We start from the raw sequence: 14,602 nt of genomic DNA on the forward strand, positions 1-14,602 counted from the left end.
TTTAACTTTTTACAGTAAATGTATTTTTAATGATGCTGCAAAAAGAAAAAGTACAATTTGAAGATTACGGTTTCAACATTAGTTTCCCAGCAGGCCCTATACAATTCATGTTCCATTTCCCACACAACCCTGACTGAGAGCAAACCCTATAGAAGATGCATGGATGGATGTATGAAAAATTATCTGCCTTGCCCCAGAAACACCTTTTTTTATGTCTGCCCAGTATAAAATTCATAGTTATATGAATTTGATAATTTTTGGTTTTGCAGAATGATGTAACCTCTTCAAGGTTTTACATGTGCATTTTGCATGGTACTGTTTGTGGAAGTATATTGAATATGCATCTCAACTGCAACCTGCATCACCATGAAGCCTCAAAGCATTACTGAAACCTGCTGTATGTTAACACTGTAAAACAAGATTAATTCATTTTAAAAGCTTAACACGCACACTACAATATGGAATTCATTAGACTTCAAGGACTTCATGCTGTGGATCTTCTTCTTTCTCAGGCCTCGCACTGGACTGTGAAGAGCTTGCCTGCGTCTCCGCGCTATCCGTTTAGGAGCTTGTCTGTCCAGGTTTGGGCTTTCCTCGCTGGTGCTGGTGAAGGTTCGGTTCTCCTTTCCCCTGAACAACTTGCTTTAACCCCCTGCCCTGTCTGCTTCTCTCCAGCTGGAGCCTGTATTGTGCCTCCTTGCGTTGCTCTTCCTTCATAATGCGGTTCTCATGGAGGCTCATGTACTCCATGTAAGTTTGGACTCCATTGGCGAGGACTCTGGTCATGCTCACCACTGCCTCCCGCTGGGCGGCCTTGTCCTTCTCCTTGGTGATTTCCATATTGTTCTTCAGTTCCTGGATCTCCTCCTTCAGGGCCTCCTCTTTCCTCTGGAACCCCTTGGCCATCAGCCGCTCATGTTCCTGCAGTTTGCTCTCCATTGCTTGCTCCAACTCTCTCATGGCCTCAGCCGCCTCCTTCTGCTTCTTGACCTTCAGAGACAGATTTAGATTTTTAGGCATTTGACTGTTTAACATACTGCCCATTTATACAGCTGGATATTGACTGAACCAAATTCAATAAAACACAGCAGTACTGAGGCAATTCTAAATGTTGGTCCATTGATTCCAAGACCGTATCCACCATCAGGTCAGAATGTTGACAGGGAAGTTAAATGGGGGGTAAAGTATTGAGAATAACTGTACTACAGCCAAAAACTGATTTGATATCTCGGATATAGTTTTTGGCCTGCATTAAATCAACACTTGTCTTGGGTTTTGCCAAGGTCAGCATTACATTAATTAAATGTTTCACTGAAAGTCATATATACAGCGGCTATTCATACAAGCATGCACACACATACAGTGCTGTAAAAAAAAGTATTCGCCCCCTTCCTGATTTTGCTTATTTTTTTTGGTGCTGAATGATTTCAGATCTTTAAACAAAATGTAGTATTACACAAAGGGAACTTGAGTAAGCTCAAAACACATTTTTAAAATTATTGCTTCATTGATTTAACGAAAAGTTATCAAATATCCATGTCACCCCTAATTAAACCGATTCTGCAGGCAGACAGACCAACTTTTTTATTGTTATTTCAGAAGTGGAGGGTTCACCTGTAACTGAAGTATGGTCTCCTGGTGACTCTCTTCTTGGTCCCTGAGCATCTTCTGAGCCAGTTCTAGTCTTTCCGTCTCCCTCCTTTTCTCCTGTTCTAAAATGGCCACCCTCTGTTTCTCATCTGAGACAGTAGAGACAGGAGCCAGTCAAAACATCCTCACAATTTCATTGTAAAAAATGCTTCATTGTAAAATAAAATATTAAAATACATGGCTTTAGTAAGCATCCAGTTACCACAATCATAGCCTCGTTATTTCAAATTTCATTTTAAAAGAACAGATGTTTTTTTTCTTTTGAAATGACTAAAAGAGAGTCTAGGGCATGTATTGGCATACAGTCATAAAAGACTGGTCATTTTTTGGTCATATTTTGGGGGCAGCACGGATTATCAGTGGGTAGCACTGCCGCCTCACAGCACGGAGGTCCTGGGTTGAAATCCCGGTCAGCCGGGGCCTCTCTGTGCGGAGTTTGCATGTTCTCCCCGTGTTGCGTGGGTTTCCTCCCACAGTCTAAAGACATGCAGGTTAGGCTGATTGGAGAGTCTAAATTGCCCATGGGTATGAGTGTGTGAGTGAATGGTGTGTGTCCCTGCAATGGACTGGTGAACTGTCCAGGGTGTATTCCCGCCTTTCGCCCAATGTATGCTGGGATAGGCTCCAGCCCCTTGCGACCCTGTTCAGGATAAGCGGGTTAAGATAATAGACGGATCTTCCTTTTGGTCATACTTCTTGATTTCACATGATTTATCACTTTTAAAAAAGTTCTGTATGCGTTTCGGCTTTTTTCGTCAAGGTGCTTTTACACTTCTCTCATGTGTTCCAACTGGTTTGTCTCTTACATTTTGAGTTGTATTTTAATGCTGTCGAACTTCTAGAGCACTACAGACTACAGATATGTTTGTTAACCCCTTCGCCCAAGGCGGCTAGTTTCACAATGCCTGCCTTATGTGACTTAAAAGGATTAAAAATACAGCTTTTCTATGCACCACTGCCGTCTTGAAGTTCATAGGTCGAACAGCCCCCCCTTGCCCAGTCTCATATGCAACAACATTGACCCACTGGAGAATAAAGTATGTGGAAGCATGAACGCGGTTGTAATAATATTTTCTAATATTTTGCCACCAAATATTTGTATTCCGTCATAGCAGCAAGATAAAACCAAAAAAAACAGAATTGTTTTCCGATACAGTGGTGAAAAACGCTGCTCATTGAATCAACTAGATGAATTCTTGTGTAATTATACCACATCATTCTACTATCAATATCTGCAACTAATTATGGAATACATATAAAATCTCACCATTTGCTTTACATGTAGACATTCAGCGGTCATTTTTGGTCTTGGACATTGCGCTTTGGAAAACTGTAGAATCTCTTCCCACCTTCAAGCGCAAACTGAAGACGCACCTCTTCAAGCAGCACCTCTCCCCATCCCTCCCTACCTCCCTGTGAACATTAATTGTTGTCTTTCTGTGATTTACTTTTTTGTGTATCGGTATTTTTAGTTTGGCAAGGTAAGCAGTGTTTGGCTAGTTTGGTCACTTTTGCTTTGTTGTTTATTTGTTTAAAAAAAATAAAAATAAAAATAGGCCCTGGTCCTCATCGTTGTTGTACAGGTCGCAGTTGAAATTGTACTTCCCTCTAGGGTCTTTCAGCGCACTTATCCCTGGTTATGGGTATGCACTTTGTTGTACGTCGCTCTGGATAAGCAAATGCCATTAATGTAATGTAATGTAAAAACAGGCTCATTTGTAAAGCCTGTCCATCGTCTGAATTAGCTGTGTGTAAAACAACACTTGCCGTTTAGTTTGTTGTGGGGCATTCCAATTAATTATGATTTGAGTGACATACCGCTCATCCATTAGAGTACAGCAACTAGTTTCACTTATTTGGTTTTCTATTTGTATTTGTATCCAAATTATGAAAATAAGCTACATTAAGTTGGTATTGTAAATGGTACAAGTGTCTTGCTTAATTTAAGTCAAGCGTCTGTGATACGAAGCGATTAAAGCACCCCAGGACAAAATTGCTGTGGCCAACCACTTCATACACACGCTTAAGCTCAGGTAAGGTCAGAGTCAGAAGCTGTCAGAATGAGCAGTGCTCAGGATTAAAAAATAAGCTTGAGGCTTAACATTTTCTAATTTAAGTTCAATTCAAAGGTTTCACATTTAAGTTTAATCGCCTCATTTATATACAAGCTGTGAGATGAGTAAAGTTCCAGCTTTTGTTTGAATTGCCTTGGAAATTGAGATGTATGACATTACAATACACAATACACAATACATTAAATTGCAGTGAATTCAGGAGCAAACTAGTTCACTTAATTTACATTATAATGTACACTCACTTATATCACCAATTTATTAGGAACACATGTACACCTACTTATTCATGGGATTATCTAATCAGCCAATCTTGTGGCAGCAGTGCAATGCATAAAATTGTGCAGATATGGGTCAGGAGCTTCAGTTAATGTTTACATCAACCATCAGAATGGGGAAAAAATGTGATCTAAGTGACTTTGGTTGTCGAATGATTTTTGGTGGCAGACGTGGTGGTTTGAGTATCTCTGATCTCCTGGGATTTCCATGCAGAGGTCTCTACAGTTCACAGAGAATGGTGCATCCAGTGAGTAGCAGTTCTGCAGGCAGAAATGCCTTTTAATGAGAGGTCTGTGAAGAATAGCCAGACTGGTCAAAGCTGACAGGAAGGTGACAGTAATGCAAATAACCACAAATTACAACAGTGGTATGCAGAAGCGCATCTCTGAACATGCAAGGCATCAAACCTGTAAGAGGATAGGCTACAGCAGCAGCAGAAGTAAAAAAAAAAATAAAAATAAAAAGAAAAAAGTCTAATGAATACCTAATAAAGTGCTCACTGAGTGAATAATATAACAGTGTGTTGAAAAGGAGATACCATTGAACATTTGACCGCACAAAGATTAAAACTGAAAGTTCATTCCAAGTGGTTCATTTATTTGTCATTTTACTGGGCAAATTGTTACATATCAGTTCAACTGCCAATAACACACAGATTAAGTCACACATGCATGCATAACACACTTGTTGTGGGTGTGTGTATCTTAAAGCTATGTGAACTAAAAACCTGGGTTTTCAACAGGGAGTCTGTGGACCACTGGGGATCCTTGAAGGTAACTTATGATGGGAGTCTCTGGTTGCCTTAGAGCATGGATGGGGGGGGGGTCCCTGGATCTTTATTTCATTTTTTTATTTTTAGATTTATATCGGGGAAAAGAGGCTTTCTTGAAAGCCTTGTATTGGAAAATAGAGGTCACCGCCCCGAGCGCTTCGCCGAGTACTGGTAGGATAGTTTTGGTCCAAACGTTTCCAGAACTGGCAGACTCGTTTTTCGTCTCCTTGAGGATCTGGATCTCCTGGTTCATGAGTTCAGCCTTCTCTCGGAATCCTTTATCCAGCAGGTTCTTCTGCTCCAGCAGCTTACTCTCCATGGCCCTGTCTGCCTCTGCCAGCTGGTTCTTCAGCTGTTCCTCCATCTTCTCCGTCATCATGCGGATCCTCTCCTCCTGGCTCCGCCGTTCGTCCTCCATGGTCCTCTCCATCTCCACGCGCTGCTCCTCCTCTGCCTGCCTTTGCTGCTCCAGCAGAGCGGCTTTCTGGGTTTGCTCTGTTCCAGCCATTGCACCAGAAAGGGGGGGTTGGGGTGCAGACAGAATATGTATGTTTATGCTGTGCTTAAGAAAGGTATTTCATGGATTCATCAATGTCACTGATTGGCCATAGATCCCACTCACCTAATGTGTCTGGAATAGGTCTTTGATTACAGGGGAAGAATTAAAAGCTGCAGTACTTTTGGCCTCAATGACCAGATAAGATTGTCCCTGTGGTACAGAGTCAACCACATCAAAGGTGTGACAAGCCATCACATTGTTTTTGACTCATCCAACCAGCCTTTTAATTACACAAGGATCGTTTTTGATCTTCAAAATCTAGTTCTTTTTCTGAAAAAATAATGTTAAAATATTACTAAAAGTGCCCAGTATTGTGTAGTCTTAACATTCTGTACACTCCCCTTGTTCAAAAATGACCCGTCTTCACTAAACCCATAAAATAAAGCGGCTTAATTGAATTTTAAACCCCAAATATATTTTGCTTTAACAACCTGTCACTCATTTGGGAGGGGGGTTCTTTGCTGTTAAACATATGTGGCGGGTCATTTTTGAACACAACACAAGGGTTAAGAAATGTACCTGTCTTTATGTAATCATATGCACTGAAGTTTCCTTTGCTGTGGCATGTAACAGCACATCACTGATATTGCCAGGGAACTGGCCCTTGTGATTAGGCCTGCAGATAACCATGGGTTCATCCCCTTTCCCTCCCCTCTACTGATGTCCTCGTAAGTTTATTTCCTTCTCTGGTTTGTTTTCCTATGTACTTATTTTGCCACATTTAAGTATTTTTTTTTTTTCTTCCCAGCTAGTTGTATCCTGCAAGATCTGAGACCCTTGTTTTGCGTACTTTGCACACTGTTTTATCACGGCCCTCAAGCAGCACTCGAACTGAATCACTGGTGAGCCTATTGCATGTCCAATTGTTACTTGGCCATTGAATTATTGTCAAATAAATTTGACAATATACAGCAGGTAAAATAAGTATTGAACATGTCACCATTTTTCTCAGTAAATATATTTCTAAAGGTGCTACTGACATGGAATTTTCACCAGATGTCAGTAACAACCCATGCAACCCACACATGCAAAGAAATCAAACCTTAGATGTCCATAAATTAAGTTATGTGTAATAAAATGGAATGACACAGGGGAAAAAGTATTGAACACATGAAGAAATGGAGGTGCAAAAAGGCACCAAAAGCCAAGACAACAGCTGAAATCATTCAGTAATCAGAAAGCAATCCTGCGCCTTGTCAGGGCAAATTAATATCAGCTGGTTCGGTCCCAACTGATGGCTTATAAAAAGGTCTCATTGCCAAGGTGTCACACAAGAAACATCTCATGATGGGTAAAAGCAAAGAACTCTCTCAAGACCTTCGCAACCTTATTGTTGCAAAACATACTAATGGCATTGGTTACAGAAGGATATCTAAACTTCTGAATGTTCCAGTGAGCACTGTTGGGGCCATAATCCGGAAGTGGAAACATCATTTGCTCCTCGCAAGATTTCTGACAGAGGAGTCAAAAGAATTATCAGAAGAGTTGTCCAAGAGCCAAGGACCACTTGTGGAGAGCTTCAGAAAGACCTGGAATTAGCAGGTACAATTGTTTCAAAGAAAACAATAAGTAACGCACTCAACAGCCATGGCCTGTATGCACGCTCACCACGCAAGACTCCATTGCTGAAGAAAAAACATGTTGAAGCTTGTTTAAAGTTTGCTGCACAACATTTAGACAAGCCTGTGAAATACTTGGAGAATATAGTCTGGTCAGATGAGACCAAAATTGAACTCGTTGGATGCCATAATATACACCATGTTTGGAGGTCAAATGGCACAGCACATCACCCCAAAAACACCATACCAACAGTGAAGTTTGGAGGTGGGAACATCATGGTGTGGGGCTGTTTTTCAGCATACGGCACTGGCAAACTTCATGTAATGAATGGAAAAATGTACCGAGACATTCTTGATAAAAATCTGCTGCCATCTACCAGGATGATGAAGATGAATCGAGGGTGGACATTACAGCAAGACAATGATCCCAAACACACAGCCAAGGAAACTCTCACTTGGTTTCAGAGAAAGAAAATAAAGCTGCTAGAATGGCCCAGCCAATCACCTGACTTGAATCCAATAGAAAATCTATGGAAAGAACTAAAGATTAGAGTTCATAGAAGAGGCCCACGGAACCTTCAAGATTTGAAGACTGTTTGTGTGAAAGAATGGGCCAAAATCACACCTGAGCAATGCATGCCACTAGTTTCTCCATACAGGAGGCATCTTGAAGCTGTTATTACCAACAAAGGCTTTTGTACAAAGTATTAAATAAATTTAACTAAGTGTGTTCAATACTTTTTCCCTGTGTCATTCCATTTTATTACACAACTTAATTTATGGACATCTAAGGTTTGATTTCTTTGCATTTGTGGGTTGCATGGGTTGTTACCGACATCTGGTGAATTCCATGTCAGTAGCACCTTTAGAAATATATTTACTGAGAAATGGTGACGTGTTCAATACATATTTTACCCGCAGTATATTTTTTGTGCATCCAACCTCTGTCTGAACAGCCAGCATCAAGTCACGACCACTATCAGGACCTTTTTGGGTGTGACGTAGTTGAAGTCCAACATAGCTCACCACAGGTTATATAGGTTTCTCTGGATAAGAACATCTGCTAAATGCAATACAATGTAATGTAATGCAAGTAGAATCTGCAAAGCTGCAAGTAGCACTGGTGTGACCACAGAGAAGTTTGACAAGTTTGAGCACAAGTTGACAGGTTTGTTGCGAGGGCTTACCGTGAATCCTTTTCTCCTGCTCACTCAGCTTGTTGTCAGCCTGAAGAACGGAGTTGGATTCCACACTTTTTTCTTTCAGGAACTCTTCCAGTACCTCCTCCGCCTATACATTAAGGACACAAACGCACGCACATGTCAATATATGGACCATTCGCTGAAAACTAAAAATCCAGGCACGCATGCCTTTCTCTCAGACACTGCTACAGTATATCATGAGCGAGTAGTCACCGCTACTTCATGATTTTGTTATTTTGATTTTGAATAAGGGCGGCACGGATGGTGCAGCGGGTAGCACTGCCGCCTCACAGCAAGGAGGTCCTGGGTCCGAATCCCCGTCGGCCGGGGCCTCTCTGTGTGGAGTTTGCATGTTCTCCCCGTGTCTGCGTGGGTTTCCTCCGGGAACTCCGGTTTCCTCCCACAGTCCAAAGACATGCAGGTTAGGCTGATTGGAGAGTCTAAATTGCCCAAAGGTGTGAGTGTGTGAGTGAATGGTGTGTGTGCCCTGCGATGGACTGGCGACCTGTCCAGGGTGTATTCCTGCCTTTCGCCCAATGTATGCTGGGATAGACTCCAGCCCCCCTGCGACCCTGTTCAGGATAAGCGGGTTAAGATAATGGATGGATGGATTTTGAATAAACAAACCATTGTATTACTCATTTAATGATGATTATTTAAAGTCTTAAAATAAATGGCTAATTAAATTTGACTTTAATAAAGGCAGGTGTTTTGTTCCTCAACTATGTAAGCCCGGTTTCATACCCCTTCCACTGCGGCATTCTGCTCTGCAAGCTTGTGTTGTTTTTTTGGACACTTACCACAACCCCTTTGTTGGGCGTGCTGCGGAACTGGGCCACGACAGCATCGTTGTCCGCGCAGTAAAGCTCGTAGCCCCCCGGTTTGGCGTAGAAGCCCTCCTGCATCTTCTTGCCCATCGGGGCAGACAGTTGAGCCAGGAGGTTCCTGCACAGGTCCTTAGATGCTTGTTCATTCTGGCAGAGAAGTTCGGCATAGTGCTCTGCGATGGCCTCCTGAAAGCAGACAGACACGCCAGCGGTAACAGGCAGATCTGAAATGCGGTGCCATCCCCTTTCTCTTTAATACGGTTCCATCCCCTTTCTCTTTAATACGGTTCCATCCCCTTTCTCTTTAATACGGTTCTGTGCCTGTAAGAATTTCACATCCCTGTTCTGTCATTCTGTGCCACAGACTTGTTCAACTAAGCCTAAATTCCTGTACAACACAGCCTGGGGTGTTCAGCAGGTGGTCATAAACTACAGTTCATGTACTGTAGGGGGTCCACGATTGCACTCAACCCCAGTTCACAATCTTTTTTTATATAACCCTTTCATTTTTTCATTTACCCTTTTATTTTTCTTACATGACATTATTGGCATTTACATTGGCATTGGCTGAAAGACCCAAGAGGGAAGTACAATTTAAATTAGAGTGCAACAAACATACGGACCAGGGCCTATTTGATACATTTGAAAACTGTTTTTATACAGCACAATGCAATAAAATGATATACACTTCCATATCAACAATAAACAGCTTAAATAGCCGAACAGATGTTTGTATTTATTAGTCGTATAGGCCTCACCTTATCAGCGTAACCGATTCAGAAAGCCTGATGAGAACTACAGCATGTTTTTCTACATTCGTTGCATGTTTTGAATGTGTGTTTTGCACACTGCTTCACGGGGCTGTCGTTTTATATTTCTGACATTACGTTTGGCTGCAGGATGAATTGCTCATCGGGGCCAATAAAGACTGGCTGACTGACTGACGAGTCTGTGCCACTGGCTGCAGATACGGCGGTTGTGATTACCGCCAGGGCTTTCAGGTGCTCGCCGCTGTCGTCCTTGAAGGAGCGGCTCATGAAGGTCTTGGTGGCCAGCGAGTCGCAGAGCCTGTGCTGCCGGGACATCTCCTGGACGTTCACGGGGAAGCAGAGGTCCTGCATGCCCTGCTGGTACTCCTTCAGGGCGTCTCTCCTCGCCGCCTCGTTCTCGATCTGCGCCATAGCCAGCACGGCGTTCTCCAGGCAGGGCACGTCGCCTCTGGCGATGGTGTCAACGTAGGTTTTTGCCAAATGACCAAGCACTGTGACAAAAGAAATAAGGCAAGAAAGAAAGAAAAATGGCCAATGAGCTGAGAAAGTTTGACTTCTCAGGCAAACAGTGAATTAAAACTGCCAAGTTAATATTAATAAAAAGTATTTTTATAACACTTTGTAGTGTGTGAATGTAAATGTGTGTGTCTGGAAATGATTGCGATGGGGAATTGTAATTGTGACGGAGGAATGGGTGCACTCACTCCTTCCAGTGACCTGCACCCCTCCTTTAACTGTCTTGACGTTGCTCTCCGTAAAGATGTAACTGCAGAAGCTGGAGGTGACGGTGCGAAATGATTGGCTGAGATCGCATTCATCCAGGGAATCCAGACGTGACATGTTCTCTGGAGTGGTGGGGGTGATGAACACAAAACACCGTCTCGTCGGAAAGTAGCTGCGGATGCACTCCCGGGGGAGGTTGTAGTCTGCAGTCTTCTTGTCCCTGCCTATGGAAATATGACATTACATTTTAACTTTGTGACTCAGCATACACCTTTATCCAGAGCAACATTCACCGTTTACATATTTTACAAAGTATCCATGTATCCATTCATGCAGATACTTTATTCTTATGGGTAAACCACCAGGAACCTCTTTAGCAAGCTCAGTTACAAGCCCAGTTACAGACCCAGGTCCTTTCCTCAGCTGCGATATTCCACTGCTGACCACACTGCACCAGCTGAGCTGTACAGTAATGATCTATTATCTTTCCCACCCCCACCGATAGGGCAACTGGCCCCCTTCCCCAGATGAGGCAGAAGCCTGCTGTCTGTCTACAGTATGTCCACTGCTCTGGCTGGCCACCCCATTCTCTGGACCGCCATCCAGACACTGGTCTGAAACTGATTTTGCACTGGGGAACCCACACCCTGAGGCAGCCAGAGGAGGCTGGCCCACTGGGTCCTTCTGAGGTTTCTTCCAACGTCTTTACAAAGGCATTTTTCCCTGCCTCCAGCTTGCTCTGTGGGGCCAGATTAAAGGGTGAGGTGTATTGTGGCAAGTCCCTTATAAAAGGGGCACTATCTATAAAACAAATGTCATAGATGGATAGATACAGTGCAACCGGAAAGTAGTCACAACGCTTCACTTTTCGCACATTTTGTTATGTTACAGCCATTTTTTTTCCTCAAAATTCTACATGTAATGTGACGGTGCGCATGTCATTTACCTTTCCTGAGGGACAAGGAATGTTCCAAATACTCGTTGTCAGTCACGGCCCTCCCGTCAATCTTGAGCTCCAGCGTGAAATCCCGGACGGCCCACACAAACTTGGGGAAGAACTGCACAAACTGTGCATCTCCCCCGTCCTCATCATCTTCAGCGGATGAAGCGCCACCGGGGGATTTGACTTTGATCCGTTCCGTCAGCTCTGTGACATATCTGCCATAGCTAAGGAATAAAACCCTAAAAGGCTCGTCGAGTCGGACGGGAGAGATGACCGATTCCTCCGTCTGCCTAGGAACAGAGGCGTGTCCCAAACAACCACGAGTCCAGCCCACAAGGCGCATACAAAGCCTGAAAGCAAAAAGTACTATTTTGCGAAGTTCTGTTTTTGTTTGTCATTGTGACAAGGGCCTCAATCAACATTATCAAAATACTATGACAACATATGACAAAGACAATTAATTAAGTTCAGTGTGACCACCAAAATGAACATGTCAAACAATGTTTACTTTTAAAAAGCAGCACTTTAATTTTAGTTAAGTGGATGAAACTATTTTAAAGCCCATTAATTACATAGTATTTACTCTGTAAATACCAGGTACTTATTAGTCAACTACTTTGATTTCAGCGGGGAGTACTATGAAATGAGCTGTAAAACGTACTTACATAGTACATACTGACTTGCTTCATAGTATTTACCACTGAAATCAAAGTAGTTACCTAATAATTACACAAGTACCTTTATGCGTACCAAATAAATACTTGGTAATTAACGGGCTGTACAATAAAGCGTTACCGTTAACTGAATCCAGGCCTATCTAAATAAAATAAAATTATGATGCATCCATGCAATCATAAACCTGAAAGTCAGGAATGCTGCTGGCTTTGTTTTGATAGCTATTTACTTCGTACTTAGTGTCATTATTATTTATTTTTTGTTAGTTATTCATATTCATTCATATCTGGTTATTGTTGCCCATTACAGTTATTGCATTCGTGATTCCGTCATGTCTGTTTCTGAATGTTTCCGAGCCTGAGTCACTCCCCTTGTCTGCGTGCTTCACTATTCGGGTGGTTTCGGTAGTTTCCGGGTTTTCAACATTTCTTCCAGCCTCGCATTCCTTACTTCCGGTTTCTCTCTGTAGTTAAATGCTGTAAAGCACTATTCTTACTTACTACTAATTTAGATATTGTACAGTACTATAATTTATTAATACACTTACTGTCTGTCTAACTAACAAACAGCCACTTTAATTGTGTAGTTTAGATTTAATCACGCAACTAACTCACCAACGTATCTCCTAGCTTTCCACGCTGTTCTATAACTCCGCCTTCCTACACTATCCCTGATTACTTGCTTAGTTTCAGTGAAGTGTTTGCACCGGTCTCTTACTATCACTACGTCTTCACTCTATGCATGTCTACTCCCTAATCCAGAGCCGTATGTTTTACATGCGTTTACGTGCATCCAGTCCGCGTTGTCTCATCTCCCCTTGTTATTGTATTATGACCCTATTATGTTTCCCACCTGTTGTCTATTTGTTTAGCCCACCTTTATTCTGAGCCCTGCCTAGATTGTCCCCTTCCCTCATGCATTTAAAACTCAGTCTCCACAGTACCCATTGTCAGAACGTTGATCATATTCAGTGGATTCAAGTACGCCTGTTTGAGATTCTTGACACCCCTTTGTTTTTGATTTCCGAGTTTGCCTGGCCCTCTTGTTTTGGTTGCCCATCTGTTTCTTTGGTTTTTGATTATTTGCTTCTCGTTCTCGCCTATTCTTTTGCATTCTGTTTTGGGCATTGTCTGTTCTTTTAGCTCTGAACCTTGGACTGAATAAACAATGTTTTTGGATTATCCCTTGGTCTGCTTTTGGGTCCTCAATGCCGTACCTAACACTACTGGCCTCAACGGCCACAGTTGAATATCCCTCCTGTAATCCACTCCATTATGACAAACTACTCTCCAGCTGAATAATCTTCTCTTCAGCTGAGCATCACTGAAAAGATACTGAAGATTCTCCACTGCTTGGTTGTCTATGGTCCCCCGGCTGTTGTAAACAAGCATGCTGCTCAAGAGGATGGCCAGTGAGAAGACCCATGCGTCATTCTTCTGATCTCCCTGAAAAACAAACACAACACCATCTCAACCCCCATTTCCAGTGCGATTACAAATTAACATAAAAATGAACCTCTACGTTTGCAGTGGTTTCAAACCAAAGAGGAACAGGTTAAAATGAATGCAATTTACAGTAAAATGTGTTCAATAATAGCAACATACAATGGAGCAAAATGTGGATGTAGTGTAATAGCCATACGTGAATAGCACTAATTCCACTTTTCCTAATCTGTTCCCAAAGATCAAAGAAAAGGAAAAAAGTCTGAACTAGCAACTTGTTTCCTGATACTAGCAACTGATCTTTCCTGAAGTCGCTGTGAAGACACCCATCCAGAAATTCCAAACCAACCACCTAAATGCACAGGACTGGATATGCAGCAAATGAATCAGAAACTGAACTTGGTGTATGGGATACAGTTTGCAGTATAAACAGGGCCTTACACTTCCTGTTTATAATACAATAAAATCACACGTGAAATTTGCCTTTTCAAATTGGAAAAATCACAATATCATACTTGAAATACATTCATTTAATTACAAAAATGGCATATGTGAACTGGTAATTTTCACATCTGATTGTGATGTCTGATGTGATAATTGTACTTCACATGTGAAAACAAAACATGTGACTAGCATAGGTTACCTTTCCGTGCTCGCATCTCATAAATGGCATTATTTCTTATAGTTGGGTGTTCACATGTGATTTTCGGACACGTTGGGGTGGTCTGTCTGTGGTACCAACCTTCTCAACATCCCCAAGCCCCTCAGTGTCCAGTAACACCAGGGCGTGGCCTGCTCTTGTGGGATGTGGCAGGGCCCACATCCAGATGCCCTTAGTCTTTGACTGCACAGTGGCTCCCAGGGCAAAACCTAAAATAGTGACCAAAGAAATAGGAAAAAACATCCAGGCAGAGTTTAAATAGACTGATCGAAGACAAAAAGGTAGTGCAGCACACAATACAAATATAGAGGACAAAGATATCATTGGTGCATTAGTAATTAGTACACTTACTGAGAATGGCTGACACAGTTCTGACCCTCATATTCAATTCTGACCCTAATATACCATTCATAACCAAGAATAGCAACAACAAATGAAATAAAACACTTTCTTAAATAAATCACACCC

The 14,602-nt window shown here is 42.2% G+C and overlaps 1 protein-coding gene across 9 annotated transcripts in view; it reads right to left on the reverse strand.

Annotated features, from left to right (window-relative positions):
- Positions 1–14,602, reverse strand: part of LOC133126299 (guanylate-binding protein 1-like) — a 17,706-nt gene continuing 3,104 nt past the window's right edge. For 8 of the 9 annotated variants that reach the window (XM_061238429.1, XM_061238419.1, XM_061238390.1 and 5 more), the window contains 9 exons: positions 14,216–14,343; positions 13,367–13,476; positions 11,360–11,571; positions 10,395–10,637; positions 9,907–10,181; positions 8,894–9,106; positions 8,079–8,181; positions 1,615–1,739; positions 1–990 (listed from right to left, as the gene is read on the reverse strand). In XM_061238429.1, coding sequence (XP_061094413.1) covers positions 562–990; positions 1,615–1,739; positions 8,079–8,181; positions 8,894–9,106; positions 9,907–10,181; positions 10,395–10,637; positions 11,360–11,571; positions 13,367–13,476; positions 14,216–14,343 — 1,838 coding nt within the window. In that variant the 3' untranslated portion in view covers positions 1–561. Of the gene's footprint in view, positions 991–1,614; positions 1,740–4,981; positions 5,269–8,078; positions 8,182–8,893; positions 9,107–9,906; positions 10,182–10,394; positions 10,638–11,359; positions 11,572–13,366; positions 13,477–14,215; positions 14,344–14,602 lie in introns of all 9 variants that reach the window. The other variant, XM_061238439.1, reaches the window with a different exon arrangement.

Source organism: Conger conger, chromosome 1, assembly GCF_963514075.1.
Source record: "Conger conger chromosome 1, fConCon1.1, whole genome shotgun sequence".
In the NCBI taxonomy this organism is placed as follows: domain Eukaryota; kingdom Metazoa; phylum Chordata; class Actinopteri; order Anguilliformes; family Congridae; genus Conger; species Conger conger.